This window comes from Zonotrichia albicollis, chromosome 19 (genome assembly GCF_047830755.1).
Source record: "Zonotrichia albicollis isolate bZonAlb1 chromosome 19, bZonAlb1.hap1, whole genome shotgun sequence".
Taxonomy (NCBI): Eukaryota; Metazoa; Chordata; class Aves; order Passeriformes; family Passerellidae; genus Zonotrichia; species Zonotrichia albicollis.
Window position 1 is genome coordinate 2367117 of NC_133837.1, and position 17910 is coordinate 2385026.

At 60.4% G+C, this 17910-nt stretch overlaps 1 protein-coding gene across 2 annotated transcripts in view; it reads right to left on the reverse strand.

Annotated features, from left to right (window-relative positions):
• Window positions 1-7501, reverse strand: part of USP43 (ubiquitin specific peptidase 43) — an 11997-nt gene extending 4496 nt beyond the window's left edge. Inside the window, exons 1-7 of one of the 2 annotated variants that reach the window (XM_074554824.1) lie at window positions 6665-7501; window positions 5501-5641; window positions 3710-3810; window positions 1446-1538; window positions 1141-1276; window positions 738-861; window positions 136-298 (exon numbers count right to left, since the gene is read on the reverse strand). In XM_074554824.1, the coding sequence (XP_074410925.1) occupies window positions 136-298; window positions 738-861; window positions 1141-1276; window positions 1446-1538; window positions 3710-3810; window positions 5501-5641; window positions 6665-7201 (1295 nt within the window). In that variant the 5' untranslated portion in view covers window positions 7202-7501. The remainder of the gene's footprint in view (window positions 1-135; window positions 299-737; window positions 862-1140; window positions 1277-1445; window positions 1539-3709; window positions 3811-5500; window positions 5642-6664) is intronic. The other variant, XM_074554825.1, reaches the window with a different exon arrangement.
• Between the last annotated feature and the right edge of the window lie 10409 nt (window positions 7502-17910).

Consider the following 17910-nt stretch of genomic DNA (forward strand, 5'->3'; position numbering starts at 1 on the left):
GGGGGCAGGCAGGGGGCAGGCAGGTGGCAGGTGGGTGGCAGGCAGGGGGCAGGCAGGTGGCAGGACAGGGTGGCAGGACAGGGTGGCAGGCAGGTGGCAGGCAGGTGGCAGGTGGGAGGCAGGCAGGTGGGGTACCTGGCGAGCTGCGGCCCCGTGCCCGCCGTGTTGCAGAGCAGCAGCAGGATGCGGCCGCCGGGCGCACGGTGCAGGCAGTCGGAGGAGCGGGCAGCGCTGGACAGCAAGCGTGGCCCCTCCGGCCGTGGCACCGCGGGGGATGTGGGGAGGCTGCGTGGACACCCTGCGGAATGAGGGAAACGAGGGGCTCTTGTTAGCAGTGGGTTAATTAGTGCTACAGCCCTGCCCAGCACCGCCGTTCCCACCAATCACAGCAGAGAGGACACAGCTCCCACCAATCCCAGCCAAAGAGGTCCATTTCCCACTAATCCTGACAGAAACTGCCTCCCCTATTCCCGGTGGGGTGCAGCTGCCTCTGACCAATCACAGCAGGGAGAATCCATGCCCCACCAATCCCAATGAGGGGATCCATCACCTCCCACCAATCACAGTGAGGGATCCACTCCCTCCCACCAATCACAGTGAGGGATCCACGCCTCCCGCCAATCACAGGGTCGTTCCCGCCCCCCGCCCAGCGCCAATCCCAGCACAGCCCGGGAGCTCCCAGCCAATCGCCGCGGGGCAGGCCGGTAGCCGCAGCCAATGGCAGCGCGCGGCGGTACCTGCGCGGCGGGCGGGCGGCGGCTGGAAGGCGTAGACGGGCGCGGCCTCGCCGGCCGCCCGCAGCGCCTCGGGGTCCGAGAGCGAGCGCAGGAGGCCCCGCGGGGACACCTCGGCCAGGATCACCTGCGGGACGGGCGCTCAGCAGCACCGCGCGGGCCGGCCCCAAACCCCGCTACCCGCTCCCCGTGCCCCCTCCTCCTCTGATCCCCGCTCCCCGCGCCCCTCTCCCCGCTCCCTGCGCCGCTCCGCTCCCGGCACCCCGTGCCCCGCTCCCCTCTCCGCTCCCTGTGCCCCGCTCCTCCCCCGCCCCGCTCCCGCTCCGCTCCCCGTGCCCCGCTCCCCGCGCTCCCCTCCCCGCTCTGCGCTGTGCTCCCCGGGCCCCGCTCCCCGCCCGCCCGTTACCTGCTCGGCGGGGACGCGGCCCTCCCGCGCCACCATCTCCCGCAGGTCGGCCACGGTGCCCAGCAGCGGCACGGCCAGGCCCACCCGCACGAAGCGCCAGCGCTCGCACTGCAGCACCAGCGTGACGTTCAGAGCCCTGGGGACACGACGAGGACACGGCTCAGCACAGCCGGGGCAGCCCCGCATGGCACACACCCACCGGGCACCGCTGCCGCCTGCCCCGGGGCTGCCGCCGCCTCCGCGTTCGTTATTTACCCCCAAAAATGCAAATTGCTGTGCTCGGAACAGCCGTCATGCGGGCTCACCTGGTCTGGCGCAGCGGGATGGGCAGCGAGATGCACAGGAAGGGGTCGAAGGTGTTGCTCTGCTTCAGGCAGTGAGGGCACGTGAGGGAGGACCTGGCAGATGGATGGGCAGCGTCAGCACAGCGGGCACAGCCCCCGAGAGCCCACCCTGGGGCTGATCCCAGGTACCGCAGCCCAAACCCACCATCCCAGCAACCACACCCCAAATCCATCATATCAGGTACCACAGCCCAAATCCACCATCCCAGGTACCACAGCCCAAATCCATTGTCCCAGTTACCACAGCCCAAATCCACCATCCCAGACACCACACACCAAATCCATCATTCCAGGTACCAACAACCACCTACTGCTGATTCTTCTTAATTTGTTTGTTTTGTTGTTTTTTGTTTGGTTTTGTTTTATTTTTGGGGGGGTTGTTTTGTTTGTTTGTTTCTAATTTCTTTTTTCCCCCTGCCTTTTTGTTCAACAGAAAGGGGAAAAATGAATTAAAATCCAAAGCAAAATCCCAAGTCCTCTTTATTTGTCACCTTGAAGAGCCACTGAGCTCCCTGGGAAACAGCCACAGGAATTAATAATCCTTTAGCGCACAGACGGCTCTGGCACGTGGAACAGGGATAATTAAAGTGCCTTTTGCATATATAGGACGAGGGATTAACTGAGTGAGGAGGCAGGGCTTGTGATGCCAGATGTGTGCCCTGCTGCCTGTGGTGTCATGGCTTGGGGACAGGGTGGCCTGAGCATCTCACGAGTGCCAGGCTGGTGAAGGTGCCCATAGCGGGGCACCCTTGTGCTGGGGCTCTGGAATAATCCCGAGTCCTGTGGCAGAGGTGCAGCTGTGGGCAGGAAAACGCCATGGGCAGGGACACCAGCATGGGCACGGACACTGCCATTGGAGCAGGTCACTCCAGCCCTGTCCAACCTGGCCTTGGACACTTTCACCTGCTTGTAGGGGAAGCAGCAGCCATGGCTGGGGTGGGTGGGATGGATGATGGATGGATGGATGATGGATGGATGGATGGATGGATGATGGATAGATGATGGATGGATGGATGGATGGATGGATGGATGGATGGATGGATGGATAATGGATAGATGGATGGATGATGGATGGATGGATGGATGGATGGATGGATGGATGGATGGATGGATGATGGATGGATGATGGATGGATGGATGGATGGATGGATGGATGGATGGATGGATGGATGGAGGGATGAAGGGATGATGGATGGATGGATGATGGATGGAGGGATGGATGGATGGATGGATGGAGGGATGGATGGAGGGATGGATGGAGGGATGGATGGAGGGATGGAGGGATGGATGGAGGATGGATGGAGGGATGGATGGATGGATGATGGGTGGATGGATGATGGATGGATGGATGGATGGATGGATGGATAGATGGATGGATGGATGATGGATGGATGGATGATGGAGGATGGATGGATGGATGGATGGATGGATGGATGGATGGATGGATTGATGGATGGATGGATGATGGATGGAGGGATGGATGGATGATAGATGGATGATGGATGGATGATGGAGGATGGATGGATGGATGGATGGATAGATGGATGGATGGATGATGGATGGATGGATGATGGAGGATGGATGGATGGATGGATGGATGGATGGATGGATGGATGGATGATGGATGGAGGGATGGATGGATGATAGATGGATGATGGATGGATGATGGAGGATGGATGGATGATGGATGGATGGATGGATGGATGGATGGATGGATGGATGGAGGGATGGATGGAGGGATGGATGGATGGAGGGATGGAGGGATGATAGATGGATGATGGATGGATGGATGATGGATGGATGGATGGATGGATGGATGGATGGATGGATGGATGGATGATGGATGGAGGATGGATGGAGGGATGGATGGAGGATGGATGGATGGAGGGATGGATGGATGATGGATGGAGGGATGGATGGATGGATGGATGGATGGATGATGGATGGATGGATGGATGGATGATGGATGGATGGATGGATGGATGGATGATGGATGGATGGATGGATGGATGGATGGATGATGGATGGATGGATGGATGATGGATGGATGGAGATGGATGGATGGATGGATGGATGGATATGGATGGATGGATGGATGGATGGATGGATGGATGGATGGATGGATGGATATCCTCCCCATTTCATGCCTTCCCTGGGCTCACAGTGCCCACCCAGGGCTCACAGAAGGCCAAAGGCTCCTGTGGCAGGATCTGTGCCCCACTGACCTGTACTGGGCCTGGAAGTGGCTCTGCACGAAGCTCTGCCCACGGGGGTGCTGTGTGCCAGGGGGGGACCTGCTGGCACTGCTGCTTCCATCCTTGCCAGGCTGCAGGGGCAAGAGACAAGTGATGAGTGAGGTGACGGGGTGAGGGCATGTCCTTCAGGGGTCAGGGACACGTCCTAGGGAACCAAGCCCAGCTTTGGTGTCCCTATGGCATGAGGATGGGCTGAAGATGATGCCAAAGAGACTCTGGCACCTCCCTGCCTGGCACTGCTGCACCCTCCAAGCAGTGTCAGTAAAAACCCTGAGCTGTTCTGGGGTAACACAATGACTTTCTTGTGTCTCAATGAGTAAGATTGAAAATCACTGAGGATTTTGGCCGAGAGGTGGATTTTCCTCAATGCCATCTGCTGGCACCAGGTCCTGCTGAGGCTGACGTGTCCTGACAGTCTGCCTGGCACTAGGGTCCATCTGGTGTGGCTGAGAGGGGACCTGGATGGTGTCTGTGCCCTACAGGGCCCCCAGAATTCCCCAAAAACCCAAGGGGTGCTCCTCCTCCTCCTGCCTTCCTGGCAGCCAAGCCTTGGTGCCCACTTTGGTCCCCCCTCACCCCAGACACTTATTGGGGGTCCCACCCCTGCCAGGCATCCCTCCCCAAGGACAGGGGCATGTGGATGACACTCGGGTGGCATCACCAAAAGGAGCCAAACCTGGGGGATGGCAGGCAAAACCACAGGCGCTGAGGGACATACCAAGGGTCCCCTCCCGAGAGCCAGGTGGCACAGCCTCCAGGTGGCACAGCCAGTGTCACACCACAGCTCATGGCACACGTGGGCACCTGACATTTAACAGGAGCTGCCAGGCTTTCCCAAAAAGCCTGGGGCATCCAGGTGTGCCAGGGAAGGTGGCAGGGTTGAGGGCAGCTCAGGTCAGGGCAGGGATTGGCTGCAGGGCCCTGGCCAGGCAGCAAAGGCTCTCCAGAGACTCTGGAGATGGGCACCACAGCCAGGCTGTCCCTGAGCTACAGAGCTGGGCTGGAGGCTGGGCTGGGGGTCACCCCAAAGCGGGGAGAGCTCAGTGCTGGGCTGGGTGTCACCCCAAAGCAGGGACAGCTCAGTGCTGGGCTGGAAGTCACCCCAGAGCAGGGAGAGCTCAGTGCTGGGCTGGAAGTCACCCCAGAGCAGGGAGAGCTCAGTGCTGGGCTGGAAGTCACCCCAGAGCAGGGAGAGCTCAGTGCTGGGCTGGAAGTCACCCCCAAAGCAGGGAGAGCTCAGTGCTGGGCTGAGCTCACGGGTCAAACAGCAACAGCTCAAATCCATCTCCTGCAACAGGCGGCGCCCGGCGGGCAGCAGCAGGCGGGGAAGGAGCCGGGAAGGAGCAGGGAAGGAGTGGGAAGGAGGCGGCAGGAGGAGGCAGGGAGGGCCAGGGCCAGGGCAATGCCTGAGCGCAGATGGATTGAGGAAGACTTAATTACTCATTTTGCCAGCAGCAAAGCCGCCGAGCTGTAATTACAGCGAGCTTAGCTGGAGGCAGGGAGAGACGGGGAGGCTGCATCTCCTCCTCATCCAAGGACCAGGATGCTCCCAGAGCCGGGATGCTCAGCTGGATGGCTCCTGCCGACATCCCCCATTCTCCCAGCACTCCAACCCCTGCCAGTCTCGGCTCCCACCTCGAACCACAGCATCCCTGTCCCCTCCGGGGCGGGGCCCAGCTCCATCCACCGCCTGGCACCGCATCCCGGTGTCCCCGGTCCCAGCCCGGGCCCGAACGCCCCTCCCGAGCCGGGGGCACCCACCTGCGCGGGGCCGCGGCTCTGCTGGGCCGGGGAGGCGGCGCCCAGGTCCTCGTGCATTCGGTCCAGCAGCCAGAGCAGGAACTCGAGCGCGTCGTGCTGAGCATTGCCCCGGAACTGCGAGCTGTGCTTGGAGACGATGTTCTGCAGGACACGGGCGGGGCGGTCGCTGATCAACGGGTTCATGCTCAGCACCCACCCCAAAACCACCCCTGCTCCATCCCTGCAACAGCCGCTGCCCTGTCCTGCCTCTGCAGGGATATCTCGGCCACCCCGGGGCCAGCAGAGCAGGGGGGACAGAGACAGAGGCTCTGTGGTGCCCCAGCTTCCAGCGGCCAGGAGGGGACACAGGGAAAACCGCAATGAGGCCCAGGCGGGCAGGTTCAGCCATGGGGACCCTCGGGTCCCACCTGCCCCGAGCGCTCCGGTGGCACCAATCCCGAGTAGCCCATCCCAGGGCGAGGATCGGCTGCCCGGGAGCTCCCCCGGGCACTTTGCAAAGTTCAGTTTCTTGGCAGCACCGAGGAAATGTCACTCGGGCAGGGCACACGTGTCCCGGAGCGCGGGGAGCTGTCATGCCAGGCTGGCCGTGCTGCGGTGCCCGTGGCACCCTGTGCCCTGGATGCCCCTGACACCCTGTGCCCTGGCACACTGGCAGAGGTGTGACACACCCAGGGACAGAGCCCGAGGCCACTGAATTTGGCTCCTGGCACAACATCCTGCCTTCCCCGTGATCCCAGCCGGCTCCAGCTCAGCCTCAGGGCTCTGGGCACGGCCGGGGCTGGCAGCTCACCCACCCCGGGGGCTCCGGAGACTGGGGCCAGGCCAGAGGGAGGTGACAGCAACAGGGCCGGGGGTGTCCGGCAAGGCAGGGTCCACAGGGAGGGTGAGGCAAGGGAGCAGATGATGTGAGTTGGGAGGGGGTGTCAGGGGTTTGGGGGGTCGTTAGGAAGGGTGTCAGTGGGTTCGAAGGACTGGGAAGGGTGTCAGGGGGTTCAGGGAGTTAGAAATGGTGTCAGTGGGTTCTGGGGGCTGGAGGAAGCTGGGAGCGGGGTTCGCCGATGCTGTGAGCGGGTGTGCCGATGCTGTGAGCGGCGGTGCCGGTGCCGCTGGGGATGCCGCGGGGCCGGGGTGAGCCGGGGCCGCGGGGCGGGGGCCGCTCGGTACCTTGAACTCGGCGGAGAGCTGCGGGGTGTACTCGCGCGTCCAGAGCGCCCGGACCAGGGCCGCCAGCCGGTGCGTGACCTCTCCGCGGGCGCGGTACCTGCCCAGCGCCAGGCGCTCGGCCAGCGGCGCCGTGTTGCTCAGGCACTGCACCACGGCGTTCATGAAGCAGGTGTTGCCGTGGTTCCGCAGCCCCTGCGCGCCCGGCGGCCGCTCCCCGCCGCCCGCTCCCGCCTCGCCCGCTCCCGCCTCGCCCCCCGGGGCCGCCGCCGGTGCCGCCCCGCCGAGCCGCCGCCGCGAGCCCCCCCGGAACCCGCCCTCGTCATCCTCGGGGGCGGCGCGGCGGCCCCCGCGGCCCCCGGCCAGGCGCGCCCAGGTGCGGAGCAGCCGCCCGGCCAGGCAGCCCAGCGAGCGCAGCGCCCGCCGCCGCCGCCCGCCCCCCGCCCGCGGCCGCCCCGCCGGGCTCGCCCCGCCGGCCCCCGCCCGCCGCCGCCGCCCGGAGCCGCCGCCCTGCCCCGGCCCCGGCCCCGCCGCGCTCATGGCCGCGGGCGGCCGCCCTGCCCCTGCCCCGGCCCCGCCGGCCCCGGCCCCGCCGCGGCGCGCATGGCCCCGGGCGGGCGCTGGGCGCTGGGCGCCGCCGGTGCCGGAGCCGCTGCGGGCCCGGAGGGGCCGGGCGGGAGGTTTTGTGCGCGGCCGGCTCCTCCCCCGGCCGGGCTGGCTCGGGAGAGGGAGACGGCAGGAGGAGGAGGAGGAGGAAGAGGGAGCGGAGCGGAGGCGGGGGGAGCGGGAGGTGCCGCCGCCGGCACGGGCGGCCGTGCCCCGCCCGCCCCGGTGTCCCTAGCGTCACCCCGGCACCGCCCGGTGCCAGCCGGATGAGCCGTCCCTCTGTCCCCTTTCCCGGCAGTCCCGTCCCTGCTGCCCTGAGCATCGCCTCAGGGTGTCACAGCGGCACTCGGGAATGCCCCAGCTCTGCTCCCGCTGGGCACTCTGAGCTGATAGTGGCACCATGGTCACCTCCGCACCCTCCACACTGAGCCTTGGGGACATAGTGACAGTTCCTGTGCACAGAGGAGTCACAAAACGGGGGGTTCCAACCCAGGGCTGGCAGAGTCCAGAGCCTTTGGCCGCCTCCTGTCCCCGTTCACTGTCTGGCACCACACCCTGGTGTCGGTTTGGGGTTCGGGAGGTGTGGCAGGGTGACAGAGGAAGGGTCAGGCGGTGCTGTTGGGTGTCACGGTCCCTCCTCCCGCAGAGCAGGTGTCCCTGGGCCGGGCTGTGAGCTCGGGGTGATGACAGGACGGTGACCTCCCCGGGGGGATAACAGGATGGCAGCAGCAGTGTGGTGCCCACGGATCGGGCACAGGGCCGTGTGCTGCCCCTGGAGCGAGCTCAGGCTAAATGCAGCTGCCGATGCTGAGCAGATGGAGCGGGATCAGCCGCCCGTGGATCCCCAGGGACGGCTCTGCCGCGAGTGGCGCCGGGCTCAGGAGCTGCTGATCCAGACAGGAGAGAGGATTGAGCCCGGCCGGAGTTTCCTCCCGCCCGCAGCCAGCCCTGATGGGCACGGGATGTCCCTGAGAGCCCGGCTGGGATCACCCCTGCCCCTCACAGCCCCCCGAGGGAGCAGCCGCCTTGTGGGGACTGCAGCTCCCACCCGGGGCCACCCCGGGCCCTCAGCCTTTCCTCTGGGGCAGATGGGAATGGGGATGGATGAGCCCTGCCAGGGGTGGTCTCTGTGCCCGGGGAGCTGCTCTGGGCTGGGGATGCAGGGCAGCCCCTGGCCCCCAGAGCCCTACCAGCACCATGGGGGCTCCCAGCTCCCAGCCTGCCCGAGGAAAGCTGCTGGCACTGCCGGGGCTCTCTCTGGCCCAGGCACTCTGGGCTGAGCTGAAATTCCATCTACAAAAGCCCCAGGCTCAAAGGTTTGACTCCTGGGCTGACTCTTCATCCACTGCTGGAGCTCATTTCTCAACATCCTCCTGGCCAGAGCTGTGAAATCCACCATTACAAAGCCAAAGGATAAAATGTTCCTCCCTGCTCCTATCCAAAGGTGACAATCCATACACAGAGTGTTCCCTGGGACGCCTGGCAGGCTCCTGGCCCTGCTGCAGCACCCCCCAGTGCAAACCCCACTGCAGACCCAGGAGATGGGAACTGGGATCTACCAGAGCGCTCGTGTGGGGCTGCGGGGCCTTTCCTGGCTGAATTCTCTAACAAGGGCAGGTTGTGCCTCATGCAGCGTGGGAAGAATGGGTTTATCTAGAGCAGCTCCCGGCTCACTGAGGAGAAAAGCACTTGTTGTTTCTCTCTGGCCGCTTTTGGCTGCACACTGGAGCCCCGAGCATCCCACGCGAGCCAGGGAGGGAGAGGCAGAGCTCCTGCCGAGCTCAGGGCAGCCAGAAACACAAAGCAACTCCTCAAGGAAGGCGAGGAAAAGCCTAAAGGAGAGCAAGGGGAGGGGAGAGTCCAGAGGCAGGAGCTGAACTCAGGCTGGGTCAGAACCTGGTGTTTGTTAGGGTGGGATGGATGGGAAGGGAGAGCTGACAAACACAGCCAAGGGAAATGGCTTTAAAATGAGAGAGTGAACTCAGTCATGCACAAAAGCCCAGTCCTGCCAGGATTAGGAGGTTTGGGTAGTGAAAGCATTTATCCCAGGATCCTCTCAGGCCCCCCAGCTGCTCCCCTGATGTCAGTGCAGGAATCCTGACAGCACACATCAGCCAACGACTGGAAACTGAATCGGGGCCTTTAAAAGCATAGGCAGAGGCATCCCCTGGCTGTCAGTGCCTCCTCCCAGCCCGGAGCAGGCAGAGGTGCCTGCCCCACAGGTAACTCCAGTGCATTCCAATCCAAGGCAGTTTGCACAGCGGAGTGAGCCTCAGGAATGCTCACCGTGTGAATCTGCCTTTCAGTGGCACTGTACTTGTCATCTTCCCTCTTTTTCAGGTCATTCTGAACGTGATGCCTTCCTATTCAGGCTGAATCAAATATTTATCAACGCTGCAGCATCCAGCCCTGCTGGGTTGCGTCAGCACTTTCTCCCTAAAATGCCTTTTTTGGGATCTCCTGCCTCTCTCCAGCTCCTGCCTCTCAAGCTGCCATTTCCTGCTTCGGCTTCAGAGCAAATGTGGGGTGGGCAAAATCCAAGTGTCAAACATCAGGAAAGGATGGAAACACTTGGTCCCTGTGCTGGAAAATTCCTTGTTATGGCATGAACTTGCCCGGGACAGCAGACAGCCAGGATGGGTATGAAAACACGGAGGGGTTGGGTTGGATTAGGGAGACACGGGGACAGGACAGCCCTGGGCATGGACAAGAGTCCCTGTGCCAGGGAGGCACTTGAATTTCAGGATGAAATCCCGAATTGATCCAAGCTGGACTGACTCAGGCCCCAGAGAAATCCATTTCCATGCTGCCAAATCATCGTGATAATAATAACAGCAAAAAAAAAGATAAACTTTCCTCCCTGCTCACTGTGCTCTGCCCTGGGACAATGTTTGCTTTCTTTGAGCCTCTCCCGCTCTCTTGGCACGGGCTGGAAACATCTGTGCTGTGGAGTGGAAATGTGCTTTCAACAGCCCTGTCCCCTCCGAGCCTGGGGGCAGCTGGGGGAGCCTGGGAGGGGCTGGGGGAGCTGCCTGGGCTGGCACTGCCCCCTCCCTGCCCATCCCTGCCCATCCCTGCCCATCCCTGCCCCCTCCCTGCCCATCCCTGCCCATCCCTGCCCCCTCCCTGCCCTCCCTGCCCATCCCTGCCCCATCCCTGCCCCCTCCCTGCCCATCCCTGCCCATCCCTGCCCCCTCCCTGCCCATCTCTGCCCATCCCTGCCCATCCCTGCCCTCTCCCTGCCCTCCCTGCCCATCCCTGCCCCATCCCTGCCCATCCCTGCCCATCCCTGCCCTCCCTGCCCCCTCCCTGCCTGCAGCCGTTTTTGGGCCCAAGGCAGAGAAATCTCCCCCCCGGATCCCCTCCCTCCCCAGCCTCTGCAGCTCGGATTGAATTACAGATAGGAGAGTGAGTTATTCCGTGCCCCATGAAAGATGCATGGGGCCTGCCTTTTTTGGGAGTCTCTGAGGAAGGACAGCATCGAGGCAGGGAAATGCTGCTTGTGCAGGGCTCAGGCTGATGAATGGAGCTGGCCATGCTCCGCTGGTTCCCAATGAAAGCAGCAGATAACCCCGGGCTGCAGGAGCTCCTGCACTTTGTTCACAGCAATTCCCCTCGGGTTTAATGCATCTGCTCCATCCCTGGTGCTTCACTGAGCAGGTGTCTCCAGGCTCTTTCTACCCATTATCCTGTGAGCTGGGACTGTGATCCCCCAGCAGGAGCTGAGCTGGGATCCAACAGCACTGAGCGGGGATTGTGCATGGACAGTGCCCCGGGCTCAGCGGGGCTCAGCGGGGCTCAGCGGGGCTGGGGGAGCTCAGAAACCTCACCCCGGGGGTGTCCCAGGGGTAAATGAGCACGGTGCAGAGGTGAGAGCGGCGGGGGGGATGTGTAGGGAGGGACAGGGGTGTGCCAGGAGGGACAGGGGTGTGCAGGGAGGGACAGGGATGTGCCCACAGGGATGTGCCAGATGGGACAGGGATATGATGGAGGAACAGAGATATTATGGGAGGGACAGGGGAACAGGTCCTGCCAAGCTGAGCACAAGCCTGAAAGGTGACAGAGGCACCCAGAGCAGCAGCCTGGGAGGGAATGGCCTCTGTTTCCTGTAGGAATGTGGCTCTGGGAGCAGCCACACCAACACAGGACTCTGGCTCTACAGTGGGTTCTCCCCCTCCTGCAGTGACAGGTTTGGGGTGATCCATGGGGACAGCATGGCTCTACTGAGGTAGAACAGAGCCCCGATCTCCAAACCTGACCCTTCTCCACACTCTGCCCCAGGGGAGCTGCAGTGCCAGAGTTCCTGGCACCCCTGGGTGGCTCACAGGTCCCTGCTCTTTCCCCCACACAGGCACAGAGGTTTTCCAGCCTGTCCCACATTCCAGGGCTGGCCCTGGATCCCCAGCACTGCTGCAGAGCCTGTGGAACCTGCTGGAGGGTTTGTGGCTCACAGCGCCAGGGGCTCCAGAGGAGGAGGGGATTCTGCCTGGATTCCTGGGCTGAAGGCTCCATTAGTGAGAGCAGGGGTTTCAGGCAGAAGGAAGAGGATTTGCTCAGGGTTTGATGGACAGCAGAGGGGCACAGGCTGAGAGGATCCCCCTGTGCTGTGAGCAGGAAATGCTGTCAGTGGCACGTGAGGAAAACCAAGCAATGACACCTTTAAATGCCAGTCCCCAGTGCCTTCCAGAGCTGTCAGTGCAGGTGTGGAGATAAATCATCTCCATTAACTGAAACATCTGAGATCCTCAGCATTAAGGGCTGCAGCGTTTTGTTCTGCTGCATTCTAATTGATGACAGAATTCTCCCAGGTCTCCAATGCCTGCAAGAGAAATCCTTCCCTTGCATCACTTCCCAGGCACTGATCTTTACACAAACAGCACTCGAGAGCTGCTGCTTTTAATCCTAGATGTGATACTGAGTTAGTAATAAGCACTTCTGCTGTGGAAATTCAGAGCCTGTTTGAGGAATCAGGCCAAGCGTGCCAGGCTGGAAATACCCAGGCATTTCTAGCAGTGGCTGCACTCCTAGAACAAGGTCCCTGAACAGAGCTTTAAACTGGACACTGCAAAGGAACAGCCCCAGCATCCCTGAGTGCCTTTGGGAACGTGTGGTTAAAATCTTGGCTCGAAAAAGCTTCCCAGTGAATGCCAGGAGCTGGAGCTGAATTTTTTCCTTAATCAGGAGCAGACAAATTAAAATAAACACAGAAGACTGAATTTACACAACAAGTCATTCATTAAAGGCAGGGCAGGAGGGGGGAGGGAAAAGAGAGGGAGTGGAAGAGAGAGGGAGTGAAAGCAAGATATCATCCAACAGGAGCAGATCCCTCAAAAGGGAGCAGGTCCTGAAACAGGGAGCAGATCCTGCAAAATAGAACAGATCCTCCAAAAGGGAGCAGATCCCCAAAGGGGAGCAGATCCCCAAAAGGGAGCAGATCCTCAAACAGGGAACAGATCCCCAAAAGGGATCAGAGCCTCCAACAGGGAGCAGATCCCAGCCAGGCTGTTCCAGGAGCCTCTGGGAAAGGTGGCAGTGACAGCAGGGAAGTGTTGAACAACAGCCAAGCTGCGTTCCCTGTGTCCTAAGGTGATTCTCAGAAGCAGGGAACCCTTCACACCAATCTGAAAGGAACACAAGCCCCTGCTCCCCCTGAACTAGTCAGACCCATTTGTTCAGTGCTGTGGGGGCTCTTGGTGGGGATCTGGTAAATGCAGGACAGGAAATACAAAAATGGACTCTCCTCTAATTGTAAAAGTGCCCTAAATTTGCCTCAGCTGTAAGGAAAAGGATCCCCTGAGAGGCTGAGGAAGCAGCAGCCCCACAGCTCCTGCTCCAGCTGCTTGTGCAAACCTGGGGAATTCCAGATCAGGCTGGCGGCATCTGGAATCTGAGAATCCCACAATGGTTTGGGCTGGAAATTACCTTAGAGATCACCCAGGGCCACCTCTGCCATGGCAGGGATACATTGCAGTGTCCCAGGCTGCTCCCAGCCCTATCCAGCCTGGCCTGGGACATTCACAGGGGTGTCCAGTCCAGGGTCTCCTCAGCCCTGGAGTAAAATAATTCCTCCTAATTTCTCATCTAAACCCTCCCTGCTCTGCCTGAGCCTGTTTCTGCTTTCCCCACAGGCAGGAAGCACTCAGATGTCCCTTTGATTTCGGCAGGTGGGACAATCACTGCAGGAATTGGGACAATTGCTCCTTTTCAGCTGAAGCAGAGTCAGTGCCCAGCGGAGTTCAGGGCCTGCAGCAGCAGCTCCCGGGGAGCTGTGCCCAGAAATTGGGCCAGGGGCACAAAGGGCCTTCAAAGGGCTCTGAACCAGCATCCCTAACCCAGGGTAAGGAAAAGAGACACAGCAAATCCATGGAGTGAGCTGCAGGCAATGCCCACGGTGATGGCACGGCTCCCTGGGGAGCTCCTGAGGAGATGGCACACGAGTGGCACATGGGAGCCCCTGAGGAGATGGCACACAAGTGGCACCATGAGAGCCCAGGGCTGGCTGCAGAGGAACCTGCCAGGGTCCTGGGGGAGGCACCTGGACACAGACCTGAGTGCAGGAGGGCAGAGCTAATCCAGGAGGAGGGCTGGGGGAAGACGGTTCCCTGTGTTCCCTCTGTTCCTTCTGTCCCATGTTACCCCTCTATTTCCTGTGTCTCCTCTGTCCCCGGTGTCCCCGGTGTCCCCTGTGTTCCATGTCCCCTATGTCCCCTCCATTCCCTCTGTCCCCTGTGTCCCCTCCATCCCCTGTGTCCCCTCTGCCCCCTGTGTTCCCTGTGGCCCCTGTGTCCCTCTGTTCCCTTTGTTTCCCAAGTGCCTTCTGGAGCCCCTCCAGACCCTCCCAAGGGCTCTGAGCTCTCCCTGAAGGTGAGCACCCCAAGCTCTCCTCCAAGCTCCCCAGGGTTTGATTTCCACTTTAACCCCATCATTGTCCTTCTGTCCTGCCCAGGCTGTACTCTGGGTCCCCCAGAGCAAACGGGGACCTTTGGGCGGCTCTGGTGTTCCCAGCAGCCAGGCAGCCCCACCAGGGCTCTGTCTGCTGCCATTCTCTCGTGGATGAAACCCAGAGGCTGTGTAGGAGGTTAAAAATATCTCCATTCATTATTTACTCCTTGCAGCAAGAACCCGCTGCTTTGAAGTGTGATTATAAATACAAACACCATCAGAAACCCCGCCTGCCCACCCTTCCCCTGCAGGAATATTTGCTCTTTGTCCTGCTCTGCTCTCCTGTGAACCCTTCCAGCTCACCTCCTTTAAATACGTATCTGAATTTTCTTTGAGTGCAAACCAGCCCTTTCTGGAAATGCATTTCAGGGGTGCATCCCCCTTTGCCTTGGCAGCCTGAGAGCTGCTCAGCTGTGATGGGGACCAAAATCAATTCTGCTGTTTATCCCAGCATTTATAGAGCTCACAGAAATGGGGACCAAACCCAATCCTGCTGTTTACCCCAGTGTTTATGGAGCTCCCAGAAATGGGGACCAAAACTAATTCTGCTGTTTATCCCAGCATTTATAGAGCTCACAGAAATGCACGTACAGATAATCCCACGTAGGTGGAAAACAAGGAGCATCATCATCACCCACTGAAGGGTTCTGCCACTCCTTCTCAAAACACAAACAAAGGAATCTTCAGATCAGCCCGAGGGAATAAACACGTTCTCCTCTATCTGAAGGCAGAGTTCCTTTAAGGTTGACCCGACTTTATTTTCAATAAACATCTTTCCCTCCCCCAGCAGATCTAAACCCTTTCTTTAGAGATAAACTCCCTGTGGGGTGGGGGGCTGTGCATTCCAGGTTTGGAGTTTCATGGGGAGCCAGGGGCCCATAATTCCCACTGGGAGCAAGGTTTTGGGGATAAAGGGTGATGTTTGCTCACTAAAACGCATCATGGAATGCCCCATCCCTGGCAGGGTGGACACTGGGGCAGGGAGCAGCCTGGGACAGGGGAAGGTGTCCCTGCCATGGCAGGGGTGGCACTGGATAAGCTTTGAGGTCCCCTCCAGCTCAAACCATTCTGGGATTGTATTTTTCAGAAAAATTACAACAAAGTGCTGAAAACAATCCCCCAGGGAGGGAGGGAGGGACAGTCCCAGGGTGGGGCTGCAGGGCCAGCTCCCCTCCAGGGAGGGAAATTCCCCTTGGGAGGGCAGTGTCCATCCCCAGACCCTGCTGAGCCCAGGGCAGCTCTGCTCTGCAGGCACCTCACAGGGATTTTCCATTCCCAGTACCTGCTGCATTTCCAAGGAAAAGTCCAGAGATGCCTTGAGGAATCACCCAGCTCTGCAGGGGGGAGACAAAACCAGCCCTTGGCCCAGGGTTAGCCATTCCAGGGACTAAATTGTGTGGAAACAGGGATGGAAACATGTTTGTTTTGATAAATGCTGTGGGTTTGACTGCAAGAAAACATCTGCAAAACCCCTCCTGTGGCACTGAAGGCTCTGCTCCAGCTGGAAATTTCTGCCGTGGGACATTATACATGTCTCCATGAGGAGCTGGTGGCAGTGCAGTGACAGGGAATTGTTGGTGTGAGCAGCAGGCGGGTGGGACGGGAGGGGAATCACTGCACAGGGCTGGGAGAGGAAAATGGGAAGGATGCAAATGGATCTGACAGTGGTGGGGGATAAAAACACACCAGGACCTTCTCCCCAGCTGCAGGGACAGGAGGGCCTGTGGATTTCCCATTTCAATGCTCTGGAAGTTGCATTTGGTGAGAGTGAGTGAAGAGGGCAGGGAAGAAGGAAGGTGGGGAGAAGGAGGGAAAGGTGAGCGCTTGTGTCCTCCACAATCCTGGCTTTGAACAGAAATGTCTGCTGTGGGCAGCAGGGGAAGGAGGAGGCTGGAGGCACTGCCTGTCACTCCCATCCCACGCATCTCCTCTTCTCCCCCTTCACCCCAATCATCAGTGGGCATTCCTCTCCCAAGACAGCCCCGTGGGAGCCAGTGCTGGGGTGAGACAGGGATGGTTGGGACACTCTTGGGTGTTCTGGAGTCAGTTCTGGGGTAAGACAGGGGTGCTTGGGACACTTTGGGCCGTTTCTGTCACAGTGTAACTGCCCAGGGAGCACACACAGCCCCTCGGTGCTGCCCCCATCGTGTGCCAGTGTGGGAACTGCTGAGCCCAGCCCTCCGGAGGAGCAGGGCATCCACACGCCCCAGATCTGCAGGGAAATCAGCTCCAAGCCTCACAAAATGTGCTTTTTGTAGCCATTTGCGGAATTGCTGAGCCCGGCCCTCGGGAGGAGCAGGGCATCCACAGCCCCCAGATCTCCCCAGCTTCACAAAATGTGCTTTTTGTAGCCATTTGTGTTATTGCTGAGTGGGGCCCTCTGGAGGAGCAGGGCATCCACAGCCCCCAGATCTCCAGGGAAATCAGCTCCAAGCCTCACAAAATGTGCTTTTTGTAGCCATTTGTGGTACAAGGCAGTGTCCAATAGTCCCTCACCTCGGCAGGAGCAGGGGATGACCCAGACCTGCAGGGAGGGATTGTCCCTTCGTTAATTCCCCGTTGTTCAGAGCCACCCTGAGCTGCTCTATTTGTGCCAAGGCTGGCAGGAGCCCAGAATGCAGCTCAGGGAGCAGAGGTGAGCCAGGCAGGTCCCTGTGCTGCTCTGAGACACCTCTGTGGGGACAAGGAGAAGAAACGCCCCAAAGGGATGAGCTGATGGATATTCCAGCTCCTTCCAGAGCACACGGGGGTTGAAGTTTCCTTTTTACTGAAGATTTCAGTGAAGACGCAAAGTCAAGGGAAATGGGTAGGGGGTGGCAGGGCTGGGGAGCTCTGGGGCTGTAGGGTGAGGGGCTGGGGTGCTGTGGGGCCATGGGTGAGGGTTTGGGGTGCTGACCGTCTCCAGGGAGGTCAGAGCAGGTCCCAGATCTCTTTATTCCCCATCATACGTCCCCTCTGCCTCCCAGCCCTGCTGCTCTCCCACCGTGTCTTTCTGCTGGAATTTCTTTGAATTCTCCAAGAGTTTGGAACTTTATTCAGCAATAAGGGGCAGGAAGGAAGAAGCCCTTTCAGGGTCCCTTTCAGCACGGCAAGGGCTCGGCAGAGCTCGGGCACCCCCCAAACCCCAGGCAGGGCTTTGCCACCCCCGGCAGCACTTCCAGCCAGGGACAGGGGGAGTCTCTGCCGGTGCTGGTGGGTCCTGGGCAGTCCTGGGTACCCACGGAGGCTGCAGAACCCCCTGGGTGCCTGAGGGGCTGTGCTGGGCTGGGGGCTGGGAGGGAAGCGGATCTGAGAACGTTTCTGGTGAGCTCTGGAGCTCAGTGCTGGAGCTTGGCCTCAGAACTCCCACAAGATCTGCCCGTGCTGTCCCTGTTTGCTGAGCCCCACGCTGCAGATAGGCCAGGGAGGTGTGAGAATCCAGCCTGGCTGCCCTCCCCTCCAGCGCCCCAAACTGGGCCAGACTGGGTGGAGTGAGCCAGATCTAAACTGTGAGAGGGGACATTGAATGTCCCCAGGGGCAGCTCAAATGTCCCCAGGGGCAGCTCGAATGTCCCCAGGGGCAGCACCCGCAGTTCTGGCCCTGGCACTGCCTCGGCCTCTCCCACAGAACCACGAGGGCTGATCTGGTCTGATCTGATCCAGTCTGATCCAGTCTGATCCATTCTGCTTTGTTCTGATCTGGTCTGGTTGATCCATTCTGC